At 41.1% G+C, this 14,823-nt stretch overlaps 1 protein-coding gene across 1 annotated transcript in view; it reads left to right on the plus strand.

The window, feature by feature from the left end:
• LOC126456777 (E3 ubiquitin-protein ligase UBR5) overlaps positions 1–14,823 on the plus strand; it is a 342,260-nt gene that overhangs the window by 196,229 nt on the left and 131,208 nt on the right. Inside the window, exon 29 of the mRNA XM_050092547.1 lies at positions 5,158–5,249. Within this exon, the coding sequence (XP_049948504.1) occupies positions 5,158–5,249 (92 nt within the window). The remainder of the gene's footprint in view (positions 1–5,157; positions 5,250–14,823) is intronic.

The following is a 14,823-nucleotide window of genomic DNA, read 5'->3' on the forward strand; positions in this document are numbered from 1 at the left end:
TCTATGGGAGACTGTTCTTCACAACTGCATGGATGGACTTCTACATCTTCTTCTTCATGAATATTGTTGGTATCTCTTTCTTGAAGCAGCAGCTGAGAACAGAAATGACAGAACTGTGAATTGTCAGTATATTGGACCCAACTCTTCACTTGCATCTAAAAAGTTTATTGTTTGTGCATAGTGCAATATCATTTATTTTCTAATTATTTAGAATTTATTTGAAAACTCCATTATTTGAGGAATAATTATTAAGCTGTTGCTTCAGAAATTGCAGTCAAATGCCCATGTTTTTGGCAGTGTACTTACATGTTCATTGCTATTGGGCAAGTTCTGCAGTTTTTTCTTGCTCAAGTTGTAGATAAATCCTTATTTGTCCACATCTTGAAATACTGCAATACTGACTTTTATTAATAATGCCACTATATTCATGAATTTGATACAGAATGTTTATAAGGTACAGCAGTCAACAGCAACAAATTGCTTTTCGTTTCAGACTTACATATTCATTGTTAGATGGTTTACATACTTTTATCAAAACGTGTGGTGTTTTGATTTATAGATAATTTTCCCTAGGATGAACAGAAATTAATAGTTTCAATAGTGTGACAATGATGATTATGCTACTTACTCCTGTAGAATACATCTTACGTCACATAGCCGTGTAGAATATCTAGTTACACAGTCTCCAACAAGTAACACTCCATTGTTCTTGATGATTTCACATTCTCTCTTCTTGGTATTCTTTATCAGTCACTTTTGTTACACAACAACACAAGTTATCAAAACACAGTACATGTTTCGACTCAGTATTGTTATTTAAAGTCAGTAACAGCTGGGTTATTCCACATCAAAGGGACACGATATTTAAAAGTTTCCCCATTCGACCGTCTCCAAATCTAAAGAAATTTAGTGAGAAGGTTCTGTATGGTATTTGATGGTTATATACCAAAATTCAATCCAGTGTCTTCAGTGGTTGAATTTTTAGGGGCTTTAAAAGAGAGGCTACTCACCTTCACATCACATACAAAGTTGCAAATGTGCCAAGATTGCTAGGCCTTTTTAAATGTTCTAGCAAACATTTGATCATTTGCTTTAAAATACATAGACAACTTTTTATACTGAATCACACTATGGCAAAAATCTGGGATTGTAGCCACAAATGAATATAGATACAAGCCTCTAAAGTGGCTAAAAAGTTTGTTGCGTTATTCTGAGAGCCAAGGTTTGACCGATGACTACTACTTCTCATACGAACCAACCACACCAAAACTTCAGAGCGACCTATGATGGGTATATGTGGACCAAATTTAAAGACAGACATCTGCAAAGTTGGCCAAAATTTTCTACGGGCAAATTTTAGGTCATTTTTGGGGGTCAGTACCTCAACTGTCTTTTGTTCAATCTGTTTTTTCTTATCACAACAGGAAAGAGCATGTTTTAATTTTTCAAAGCTATATTGTTTAATTTCTGTATCTTGCAACTTGATAAGTAAGAATACCTATCAAAAGTAGGGAAAATGAATTATCGATAAGTACAAAAAATTAATACAATTTCAAGTTGTAAATCAAAAATTGTGTAATTCTAGTGTCTCATTAGTTTTCAAAACTGTCCATTATAGGTTAATACAATTTTGTATAAACTGAACCAAGAGAACATTGTTGTACCCCGCTACTTTGGTGGATCAGATGGAGTAGATTGTCATGTCATCACCTTCTATTATGACAAAAGTCAACTACAATCAGTTACAGAAATGTCACCAGTGGACACGGAGTTTCTGTGACTTAGGTCTGGACTTGATTTTACTGAAGATGCCCAAATTTGTCCGTACCATAATACCTTGTTGATGACAAAATTTCAGTTTCTGCAGAAGACTTTGAAGTTTTTAAACCTGGTCAAAAAATTTGTACCAAATGTAGACATGAAGTGGCCCAAAAAAAATAATCATCCCATTACGGTAAGCAAGTATCAACATACACTGAAGACATGAATGTTGTTGATGCTTGCTTTACTGATAATACTTCATTGTCATCACTTGGAGAGCAGCTTCAACAGATCAGCAAAAGGGATTCAATGAGATACATAAAGAGCAAAGTTCTGAAAGCCCAAGTCAGCATTCCTAAGGTATTTGCCACAGCTGCTGGTGTGAGCCAAGTAGATATTGCTCAAATACAAATGGAAGAAGCCAAAAATGTTAAGACATGGACATCTTAATTAAAGAACTTAAGCTTAAGCTTTACGCTTCAAGTAATTGCAGTGATATTCAAATTTTGACTCTGGCCCCAAACAGCTGAACTATTAAAAAACACAGCCCAAACAATTTGCTGTTTCAACAAAAATGGCGAAGAAGTGTAGGAAACTAAAGATGGAAGACAGGATTTTGCCAACACCTGCAAACCAAAAAGTGGAAAAAGCTCAATAATGAAGTAAAAGAAAAATGTCCTCTTTTTTTTTTTTTTTTTTGGAGGTGATGAGTTTTCTCATTTATGCCCAGTCTAAAACAATTGTATTGCGGTAAGAATAAATGGGAAAAAGATTCACAAGCAGAAACACCTGCTCCTCTGTAACCGGAAAGAAATGTTCATTGTTTATTGTAAGCAACATGGAAATCAACTGAGATTCTCAAAATTTTGAGAGCTCAGATGGAAATGGTGTACTGCAGTTGGTGCTTCTGGATCACATTCAGTATGTGTATGTGCAATTCATCAAAATGTCAAAGTAATATGGGGTTCAGACACATCCATCCAAGCTGACTACAGGGCTTTGCGAAAAATATACGGTAAACAGTTTGGAATCAAAAGACTGTATGCTGCATCGTTGTAAGGAACGTCTAGGGAAAAATACAACTAGAGACTTTTTGGAAGATACTTTAAAGGCTATGACCCTGAAGAAACAATATAATACAAGCAATGGGTCCATACTGACAGACACATTGGAGACATGTCAGAGAACTGTTTAGGATTTCATGGAGGCACAGATTTTGAAAATTACTGGTTGAAGAAGCAATCACTTTCTGACAAAACACTAAAGTTTATACCTTAAGCAGCTAAAAAGAAATCTTGCCGGAAATGAATTGATAATATTGATTGATTTTGCTTAGAATTATTCATTTGTTGTTTAAGATGTGCAGTGATGTCATTGGGTGCATAGTCAGGGCATATTACATCCATTTGTTATCTATTTTGGTGGCAAAGTATGTCAGACCATTAGCATTTGTATGATCAGCAACTGTCTCTGTCATGATACCATTGCTGTCCATGCCTTTCAAATAAAGTTAATAGCACATTTTAAGACAAAGATTGAAAACATTAAGAACATTTATTTCTTGAGTGATAGTTCAGCTGCTCAATATAAGAATTCCAAAAATTTCATCAGTTTATGGGTGCATGAAAAGGATTTTGCCATCACTGCAGATCATTGTTTTTTTTGACATGCCACGATGAATTTCCTGTGGTGGCATTGCTGGAACAGCAGGAAGAGTCAACAGCCCATGCTAGTTTGAGGGGCCCTTAAATAACCAGATATTGACTCCATATGATTTGTTCAAATTCTGTGATACTATTCCAGGTATAACTTTTTTTTATGGACCAAAAGAAGATAGCGAAAAAATTCAGCCTGATCAAGAAACAAGGTTTGCTCTGGGACATACAATATCTGGAACAACAGAAGATCTTCAGTTTAAGCCAATTAATTGTAATCAGCTTAGACTAAGGATGGTTTCCAATGCTGCTACAGCATTCACAGTTGATGCTTCCGAAGCAGATGAAGAAATTCCAGCAATCTCAATTGCAATTTTGCAAACAGGATGGAACGTTGCATGTTTGTGATTTCTTCCACTGGCCAACTGGTAAAGACACCTACTGGATTCCTGAGCAACATATTTTCAAGATTTTAGAAGCACCATCAACATCATCATGAGGAAGGCAATACAGTTCTTGTGGATTTAACCAAAAATGGAACTGACTCCAGTGTTTTTGTTTTGCAAATTTTCTGTGTTGTGTGTAATATCTGTTTTATGGCACAAATCAATGTTTGAAACTGATTTATATACTCGAATAAAAACAATTAATTATTGGACTCATTGAGCGAAATATTTCACTATCAGTCTTCTCGAAGTGCTACAATAATATGTTTTGAAACGTGTTTTTACTCATCAGTATGCAAGATCCAGAAATTAAACAATATAGCTTTGAAAACTTAAAACATTCTCTTTCCAGTTGTGATAAGAAAAAACAGATTGAGGAAGACACAGCTGAGATATTAACCCCCAAAATTGCCCTAAAATTTGCATGTAGAAAATTTTGGCCAATTTTGCAGATGCATATCTTTTTGTCTAGGCATCCAATATTAGTTAAATTTTATCCATGTATAGACATCATAGGTAGGAACAACCCTCTGAAGTTTTATTGTGATTGGTTAATATCAAAAGTAGCAGTGGTCGGTCAAATCTTGGTTCTCGGAATAGCGTGACGAATTTTTTAGCCACTCTAGTGGCTTGTATCTATATTTATATTTGTCTAAATCCCAGATTTTTGCCATGGTGTGAGTCACCATAAAAAGTTGTCTATGTATATTAAAACAAATTACAAACTATTTGCTAGAACGTTTAATAGAGCCTAGCGAATTTGGGTCAGTTTCACCTTGGTATGTGATGCGAAGATGAGTAGCCCTTTCTTCTGAAGCCCCTAGAAGTTCAGTCACATAAGATACTGAACCAAAATTTGGTATAGAACCATCAAATACCGTATAGAACCTTCACACCCTATTTCATTAGATTTGGAGATGGTCGTCTGCGGCCCCCCGGTCCCCTTGACATGGAATGACTCGACTAAGTAGTCCACATTCGGGCTCTTCTTGTCCATTTTATTAGGTTTTGGATTTACTAAGAGCATTAAAACTTAACTTGGCATATTGAGTTTAAGATATTAATGAGAATATGTTGTAGAAATGTGAACTGAAATTATTGCATGGAATACAAAAATTGACGCGACGAAAGACCGCTCGTCCTGTAGAGGAAATTCAAAGCAGCATGGAGTGCATTTTATTGTTAACTGCACAATACCTTCTTTATACAGTCAGTTGTCTTTCCTCGTGTCACTGTTAACATATGGTATTAATAATTTTTATTTCTGTACCTGGCATTTGGTTTTTCTGTTTCAGTTCAAACACAGGACATGGTAACCGTAGCAATCTTGCTCCTCAATCAATGCAGTGGGCAATACGGAACAGAGAACCTGGGAATCGAGCTGGAGGTAGTTGCATTTTGTACAGTTTAGCCCAGTACTAGTTTTAAAACAAGTTAGTAAATTTAAACTAAATGTGCAGAAGAAAAGCAGTCTTTTTGAAAATGATATGAAGTATCTTAAATTTTAATTGCTTGAATAACTTTCAACTGATACAACTAAGTAATTTGAGGTGGGAGGGGGGCGCGGGGGGTTAGAGAGAGAGAGATGGGCTGAACAAAAGTGCTATTTAAATGATGATAAATACAAGATATCACCCATAAAAAGATAAAGAACCCAATAGTTTCTGATAACAACATTAGCAGGTTTATTAAGCCTGTGTGAGCATTTGAATACCTAGGAAAATACTGCGAAGTTGTATAAAATGGGACAAACATGAGAAATCAGTAATAGGGGACTCGAATGAAAGAATTATTAGTGAGATGAATTTGGGGCACTGCAGCACATCTGTTGAGCAAACCATGTACATGCATGAAGTTCGGGGTGCTGCTCCATCTTTAGGGGTTCTTAGTTACATGAGATGAACTGCTAAAATCATAAGAAAATCAACAGACAACACAAAATTGTAGCAGAGGTTTTCTAGGAATAGACATGGCATTAAACCCTAATCGTCCTTCCTCCCTCTAGGAATAGTTAAATGAAAGGTTCTGTGTTCTGGCATAATGTTGTTTAACAAATTTATAGAGCAGATATTAGAAGAGTTGAACTGTTCAGCAGCTCTACTGTCTCGATTATATATCTCATATAGAGATTATAATAATAAGAGGAGAAAATTATCAGAAATCCTATTGGTCATTTTTCCTTCATGCCTTATACAAATTTAAATATGTCAGGTGTGCTAATAATTATACCAAGTAGTAGTCGATACATTCAACTAATCTGTTAATGCCCTAATTTCTCAGCCTGTATTTTTCCATCCAGTAATAAATTACTGGTTACACAAGTATTATGAAAATGAGATACTCACCGTAAAAATGAGACTTTGAGTTGCAGACAGGCACAACAAAAAGAATGTTACGTATTGAGGTTTCAGCCAAAGCATTCTTCAGAAAAACACACACACACACACACACGCGCACACACACATGCACACACACACAAATATAATATTCATTTAGGCAGGCACACATTGTGCACACAACGATCGCTATCTCCGGCCAGAAGCAATTGTGTTGAATGGAAGCAGCAATTTGGAATGTGTAAGGTACTGTGGGTGTGAGAAATTAGTGTTGCCTGGCAGAATGCGCAGGGACTAGATAGTGCAAGACAAGGCGGCCAGGTGCAGTGTTGGGACACGGTTGGGTTTGGTGGGTGCAGGGGGGGAGGTAGGGGGGGGGGGGGGGCAGAAAAGGGGGCAAGACTGGTTGGTACGTTAGCAGAGAGCAGTGCACAGTAAGGGTGAAGGGACATGAACTGAGAGGAGGGGATTGGACAAAAGGGGGTGGAAACTGTCATGTGGAGGATATGGGGATAGTAGATCACCTTGGGTTGAGGCCAGGGCAATTTCAGGAGCTGAGAACATGTTGTAGGGATAGCAGCCATTGAAAACAAGCATGTTATGTTTAGCTGCATGTTGTGCCACAGGTTCATCCACTTTTCTCATGGCGGCAGTTTGGTGGTGGTAATTCATGCTGGTGGAGAACTTGTTGATAAACATACTAGGCACTACATGCAGCTGAACATATACCAGGCTTGATTTTAATGGCTGTTTCACAAGTCGGGCCATCTGGCTCCTGCCCTCAACCATTCACTATTCTGAACTGTGCAGACGGGAGTTATCCTTACACACATTCCCTGCTCCCCAAATTATCCCGGACTAAACCTATGATAACCTACTGTCCCTCCACACAACTGTTTCCACCCTCTCTGTCCTAAAACTTCCCCCCAATTCATGTGAGTTCACCCTTATTGCACTTGCTCTCTGCCAACAAACTCACCAGTCTTATCACTCTTTGCTGGTTTCCTTTTCTGCTGGCAGCATCAACATAGTCTTGCCAGCAGCTAGTACCTGTACGGCCTTTCAGGCAGTACATGCTTCTCTCTCTGCCCTGTCATCCTTCCCTCTCCCCTTTCCCCACCCCACATCAAATTGCTGCTACCATTTTGATGTTGCTGCGTTCTGGCGGGAGGTAGAGGACGCACGTGTGCACGTGTACGTGTGTGTGTGTGTGTGTGTGTGTGTGTGTGTGTGTGTGTATGTGTGTGTGTGTTTTCCTTTCAGAAGGTGCGTTGGCTGAAAGCTCATTGTGAAACAGTCTTTTTGTTGTGCCTGTCTGCAACTCAGCATATCATCTTTACGGTGAGTAACAATAGAACCTTTACGTAATATTGTCGACATTCCAACCTGGACTTTACCTTGTTTGATGACGCAAATAACTGACAACTCAAAAGAACACTCTATGATGTGCTGATATATTGTCATAATCAGTAGATTTTTTGTTTTTAAAATTCTTGCAGAATGTTTTATCTCCTGGTAGTAGTCTTGGTGTTAATGTTATTGCTCAGATATTATTATCTGATTGGAAAAAGTAATCGTTCAGTTTAAAAGTCTATACGAGTTGTATACAATACTTCTTTCTACAGTTAGCAGTACGAAAATTGGGCCATAGATGTTACGTACAGTCCAACTTACCCAGATACATGTGACCACGTCTCCCTAGCTTTTGAAATGTGATGTTACAAAGTAATGCAGGATATTACGAGGGCAGTTCAATAAGTAATGCAACACATTTTTTTTCTGAAACGGGTTGTTTTATTCAGCATTGAAATACACCAGGTTATTCCCCAATCTTTTAGCTACACAACACTATTTTTCAACGTAATCTCCATTCAATGCTACGGCCTTACGCCACCTTGAAATGAGGGCCTGTATGCCTGCACGGTACCATTCCACTGGTCGATGCCGGAGCCAACGTCGTACTGCATCAATAACTTCTTCATCATCCGCGTAGTGCCTCCCACGGATTGCGTCCTTCATTGGGCCAAACATGTGGAAATCCGACGGTGCGAGATCGGGGCTGTAGGGTGCATGAGGGAGAACAGTCCACTGAAGTTTTGTGCGCTCCTCTCGGGTGCGAAGACTTGTGTGAGGTCTTGCGTTGTCATGAAGAAGGAGAAGTTCGTTCAGATTTTTGTGCCTACGAACACGCTGAAGTCGTTTCTTCAATTTCTGAAGAGTAGCACAATACACTTCAGAGTTGATCGTTTGACCATGGGGAAGGACATTGAACAGAATAACCCCTTCAGCGTCCCAGAAGACTGTAACCATGACTTTACCGGCTGAGGGTATGGCTTTAAACTTTTTCTTGGTAGGGGAGTGGGTGTGGCGCCACTCCATTGATTGCTGTTTTGTTTCAGGTTCGAGGTGATGAACCCATGTTTCATCGCCTATAACAATCTTTGACAAGAAATTGTCACCCTCAGCCACATGACGAGCAAGCAATTCCGCACAGATGGTTCTCCTTTGCTCTTTATGGTGTTCGGCTAGACAACGAGGGACCCAGTGGGAACAAACCTTTGAATATCCCAACTGATGAACAATTGTGACAGCACTACCAACAGAGATGTCAAGTTGAGCACTGAGTTGTTTGATGGTGATCCGTCGATCATCTCGAACGAGTGTGTTCGCACGCTCCGCCATTGCAGGAGTCACAGCTGTGCACGGCCGGCCCGCACGCGGGAGATCAGACAGTCTTGCTTGACCTTACGACGATGATGACACACGCTTTGCCCAACGACTCACCGTGCTTTTGTCCACTGCCAGATCACCGTAGACATTCTGCAAGCGGCTATGAATATCTGAGATGCCCTGGTTTTCCGCCAAAAGAAACTCGATCACTGCCCGTTGTTTGCAACGCACATCCATTACAGACGGCATTTTAACAGCTCCGTACAGCATTGCCACCTGTCGGAAGTCAATGAAACTATACGAGACGAAGAGGGAATGTTTGAAAATATTCCACAAGAAATTTCCGGTTTTTTCAACCAAAATTGGCCGAGAAAAAAAAAATGTGTTGCATTACTTATTGAACTGCCCTCGTATATAGGTAGTTTGAATAACTAATGAAGAGGTTCTGAGTGTAACCTGCTAGAAAATAACTTTGAAACATTGTGACTAAGTTAAGTTGTGGGGTGTTAAAATTCTAGAGAGGGACCGAAGCTTGAATATAGTAAGCAAGCTCAAATGTATGTAAGTTGCAGGTATAAAATTGAGCACTACAACAGCATCTGACATTGATGGTACCGGGCCATCATTAAAATTTACAGAAACCGCAGCATTTTTCGGTTTTACAGATGGACTGTGTTATTTTTCGACTTGGCGGACAAAAATTTGAAACATTAATGTTAGATACTCACCCTACTTCCAACAATCGTTTGTGTGTGTCGAAGGCCAGTCTAAGATAGTCAATAACTCATTCTTTTATGTGATTGGTACTTTTCACCATGTGGTGTTTGTGTCACTGGAAAGCCGGAATAACAGTTCTTCCATGTGCCTCTTGTGTGTTGACAAGTTCTGCCCCTCAAATTCTTTGTTCCGCTCTGTTCTCTTGTTGTGATATTCATTGACTACATGCGGACTAATTATACACTCCTGGAAATGGAAAAAAGAACACATTGACACCGGTGTGTCAGACCCACCATACTTGCTGCGGACACTGCGAGAGGGCTGTACAAGCAATGATCACACGCACGGCACAGCGGACACACCAGGAACCGCGGTGTTGGCCGTCGAATGGCGCTAGCTGCGCAGCATTTGAGCACCGCCGCCGTCAGTGTCAGCCAGTTTGCCGTGGCATATGGAGCTCCATCGCAGTCTTTAACACTGGTAGCATGCCGCGACAGCATGGACGTGAACCGTATGTGCAGTTGACGGACTTTGAGCGAGGGCGTATAGTGGGCATGCGGGAGGCCGGGTGGATGTACCGCCGAATTGCTCAACACGTGGGGTGTGAGGCCTCCACAGTACATCGATGTTGTCGCCAGTGGTCGGCGGAAGGTGCACGTGCCCGTCGACCTGGGACCGGACCGCAGCGACGCACGGATGCACGCCAAGACCGTAGGACCCTACGCAGTGCCGTAGGGGACCGCACCGCCACTTCCCAGCAAATTAGGGACACTGTTGCTCCTGGGGTATCGGCGAGGACCATTCGCAACCGTCTCCATGAAGCTGGGCTACGGTCCCGCACACCGTTAGGCCGTTTTCCGCTCACGCCCCAACATCGTGCAGCCCGCCTCCAGTGGTGTCGCGACAGGCGTGAATGGAGGGACGAATGGAGACGTGTCGTCTTCAGCGATGAGAGTCGCTTCTGCCTTGGTGCCAATGATGGTCGTATGCGTGTTTGGCGCCGTGCAGGTGAGCGCCACAATCAGGACTGCACACGACCGAGGCACACAGGGCCAACACCCGGCATCATGGTGTGGGGAGCGATCTCCTACACTGGCCGTACACCACTGGTGATCGTCGAGGGGACACTGAATAGTGCACGGTACATCCAAACCGTCATCGAACCCATCGTTCTACCATTCCTAGACTGGCAAGGGAACTTGCTGTTCCAACAGGACAATGCACGTCCGCATGTATCCCGTGCCACCCAACGTGCTCTAGAAGGTGTAAGTCAACTACCCTGGCCAGCAAGATCTCCGGATCTGTCCCCCATTGAGCATGTTTGGGACTGGATGAAGCGTCGTCTCACGCGGTCTGCACGTCCAGCACGAACGCTGGTCCAACTGAGGCGCCAGGTGGAAATGGCATGGCAAGCCGTTCCACAGGACTACATCCAGCATCTCTACGGTCGTCTCCATGGGAGAATAGCAGCCTGCATTGCTGCGAAAGGTGGATATACACTGTACTAGTGCCGACATTGTGCATGCTCTGTTGCCTGTGTCTATGTGCCTGTGGTTCTGTCAGTGTGATCATGTGATGTATCTGACCCCAGGAATGTGTCAATAAAGTTTCCCCTTCCTGGGACAACGAATTCACGGTGTTCTTATTTCAATTTCCAGGAGTGTATTTGTTCCTGTGTGTGTGTGTGTGTGTGTGTGTGTGTGTGTGTGTGTGTGTGTGTGTGTGTGTTAAGACTTAGTGCGCTTCGACATGTTTCAGTGAAGTGTTTGACCGCCTTGAGTGTTTATAATTGTATGGCATTCAGTGCTTCAGGTTCCTTTTGATGTTACAGTACGTATCGAGATATGTGTTCTGAGGCATTTTCGTTCTCTGTATTCCTGTTGTTATTCATGAATAAATCCAATAAGAAACAGTACTTCCTGATATTTAAAGAATAATATTCTGTTGATTTCCCGTGTGTATATAAATCAAGAAAGGGAGAAAAATTTGCCTTTTGCACAATACAGGAGTGTGATATTAATATTGCACATGGTGAACCATGGACCTTGCCGTTGGTGGGGAGGCTTGCGTGCCTCAGCGATACAGATGGCCGTACCGTAGGTGCAACCACAACGGAGGGGTATCTCTTGAGAGGCCAGACAAACATGTGGTTCCTGAAGAGGGGCAGCAGCCTTTTCAGTGGTTGCAGGAGCAACAGTCTGGATGATTGACTGATCTGGCCTTGTAACATTAACCAAAACGGCCTTGCTGTGCTGGTACTGCAAACGGCTGAAAGCAAGGGGAAACTACAGCCGTATTTTTTCCCGAAGACATGTAGCTTTACTGTATGATTAAATGATGAAGGCGTCCTCTTGGGTAAAATATTCCGGAGGTAAAATAGTCCTCCATTCGGATCTCCGGGCGGGGACTACTCAAGAGGACGTCGTTATCAGGAGAAAGAAAACTGGCGTTCTACGGATCGGAGCGTGGAATGTCAGATCCCTTAATCGGGCAGGTAGGTTAGAAAATTTAAAAAGGGGAATGGATAGGTTAAAGTTGGATATAGTGGGAATTAGTGAAGCTCAGTGGCAGGAGGAACAAGACTTTTGGTCAGGTGATTACAGTGTTATAAATACAAAATCAAATAGGGGTAATGCAGGAGTAGGTTTAATAATGAATAAAAAAATAGGAGTGTGGGGTAGCTACTACAAACAGCATAGTGAACGCATTATTGTGGCCAAGATAGACACAAAGCCCATGCCTACTACAGTAGTACAAGTTTATATGCCAACTAGCTCTGCAGATGATGAAGAAATTGATGAAATGTATGACGAGATAAAAGAAATTATTCAGGTAGTGAAGGGAGACGAAAATTTAATAGTCATGGGTGACTGGAATTCATCAGTAGGAAAAGGGAGAGAAAGAAACATAGTAGGTGAATATGGATTGGGGGGAAGAAATGAAAGAGGAAGCCGCCTTGTAGAATTTTGCACAGAGCATAACTTAATCATAGCTAACACTTGGTTCAAGAATCATAAAAGAAGGTTGTATGCCTGGAAGAATCCTGGAGATACTAAAAGGTATCAGATAGAGTATATAATGGTAAGACAGAGATTTAGGAACCAGGCTTTAAATTGTAAGACATTTCCGGGGGCAGATGTGGATTCTGACCACAATATATTGGTTATGAACTGATGATTGAAACTGAAGAAACTGCAAAAAGGTGGGAATTTAAGGAGATGGGACCTGGATAAACTGAAAGAACCAGAGGTTGTACAAAGTTTCAGGGAGAGCATAAGGGAACAATTGACAGGAATGGGGGAAAGAAATACAGTAGAAGAAGAATGGGTAGCTCTGAGGGATGAAGTAGTGAAGGCAGCAGAGGATCAAGTAGGTAAAAAGACGAGGGCTAATAGAAATTCTTGGGTAACAGAAGAAATATTGAATTTAATTGATGAAAGGAGAAAATATAAAAATGCAGTAAATGAAGCAGGCAAAAAGGAATACAAACGTCTCAAAAATGAGATCGACAGGAAGTGCAAAATGGCTAAGCAGGGATGGCTAGAGGACAAATGTAAGGATGTAGAGGCTTGTCTCACTAGGGGTAAGATAGATACTGCCAACAGGAAAATTAAAGAGACCTTTGGGGAAAAGAGAACCACTTGTATGAATATCAGGAGCTCAGATGGAAACCCAGCTCTAACCAAAGACGGGAAGGCAGAAAGGTGGAAGGAGTATATAGAGGGTTTATACAAGGGCAATGTACTTGAGGACAATATTATGGAAATGGAAGAGGATGTAGATGAAGATGAAATGGGAGATAAGATACTGCATGAAGAGTTTGACAGAGCACTGAGAGACCTCAGTCGAAACAAGGCCCCGGGAGTAGACAACATTCCATTAGAATTACTGATGGCCTTGGGAGAGCTAGTCATGACAAAACTCTACCATCTGGTGAGCAAGATGTATGAGACAGGCGAAATACCCACAGACTTCAAGAAGAATATAATAATTCCAATCCCAAAGAAAGCAGGTGTTGACAGATGTGAAAATTACCGAACTATCAGTTTAATAAGTTACGGCTGCAAAATACTAACGCAAATTCTTTAGAGACGAATGGAAAAACTAGTAGAAGCGGACCTCGGGGAAGATTAGTTTGGATTCCGTAGAAATGTTGGAACACATGAGGCAATACTAACCTTACGACTTATCTTAGAAGAAAGATTAAGAAAAGGCAAACCTACGTTTCTAGCATTTGTAGACTTAGAGAAAGCTTTTGACAATGTTAACTGGAATACTCTCTTTCAAATTCTGAAGGTGGCAGGGGTCAAATACAGGGAGCGAAAGGCTATTTACAATTTGTACAGAAATCAGATGGCAGTTATAAGAGTCGAGGGGCATGAAAGGGAAGCAGTGGTTGGGAAAGGAGTGAGACAGGGTTGTAGCCTCTCCCCGATGTTATTCAATCTGTATATTGAGCAAGCAGTAAAGGAAACAAAAGAAAAATTCGGAGTAGGAATTAAAATCCATGGAGAAGAAATAAAAACCTTAAGGTTCGCCGATGACATTGTAATTCTGTCAGAGACAGCAAAGGACTTGGAAGGGCAGTTGAACGGAATAGACAGTGTCTTGAAAGGAGGATATAAGATGAACATCAACAAAAGCAAAACGAGGATAATGGAATGTAGTCAAATTAAATCGGGTGATGCTGAGGGAATTAGATTAGGAAATGAGACACTTAAAGTAGTAAAGGAGTTTTGCTATTTAGGGAGTAAAATAACTGATGATGGTCGAAGTAGAGAGGATATAAAATGTAGACTGGCAATGGCAAGTAAATCATTTCTGAAGAAGATAAATTTGTTAACATCGAGTATAGATTTAAGTGTCAGGAAGTCGTTTCTGAAAGTATTTGTATGGAGTGTAGCCATGTAAGGAAGTGAAACATGGACGATAACCAGTTTGGGCAAGAAGAGAATAGAAGCTTTCGAAATGTGGTGCTACAGAATAATGCTGAAGATTAGATGGGTAGATCACGTAACTAATGAGGTGGTACTGAATAGGATTGGGGAGATGAGAAGTTTGTGGCACAACTTGACTAGAAGAAGGGATCAGTTGGTAGGACATGTTTTGAGGCATCAAGGGATCACCAATTTAGTATTGGAGGGCAGCGTGGAGGGTAAAAATCGTAGAGGGAGACCAAGAGATCAATACACTAAGCAGATTCAGAAGGATGTAGGTTGCAGTAGGTACTGGGAGATG

The sequence above is a fragment of the Schistocerca serialis genome, chromosome 2, assembly GCF_023864345.2.
Source record: "Schistocerca serialis cubense isolate TAMUIC-IGC-003099 chromosome 2, iqSchSeri2.2, whole genome shotgun sequence".
Lineage (NCBI taxonomy): Eukaryota > Metazoa > Arthropoda > Insecta > Orthoptera > Acrididae > Schistocerca > Schistocerca serialis.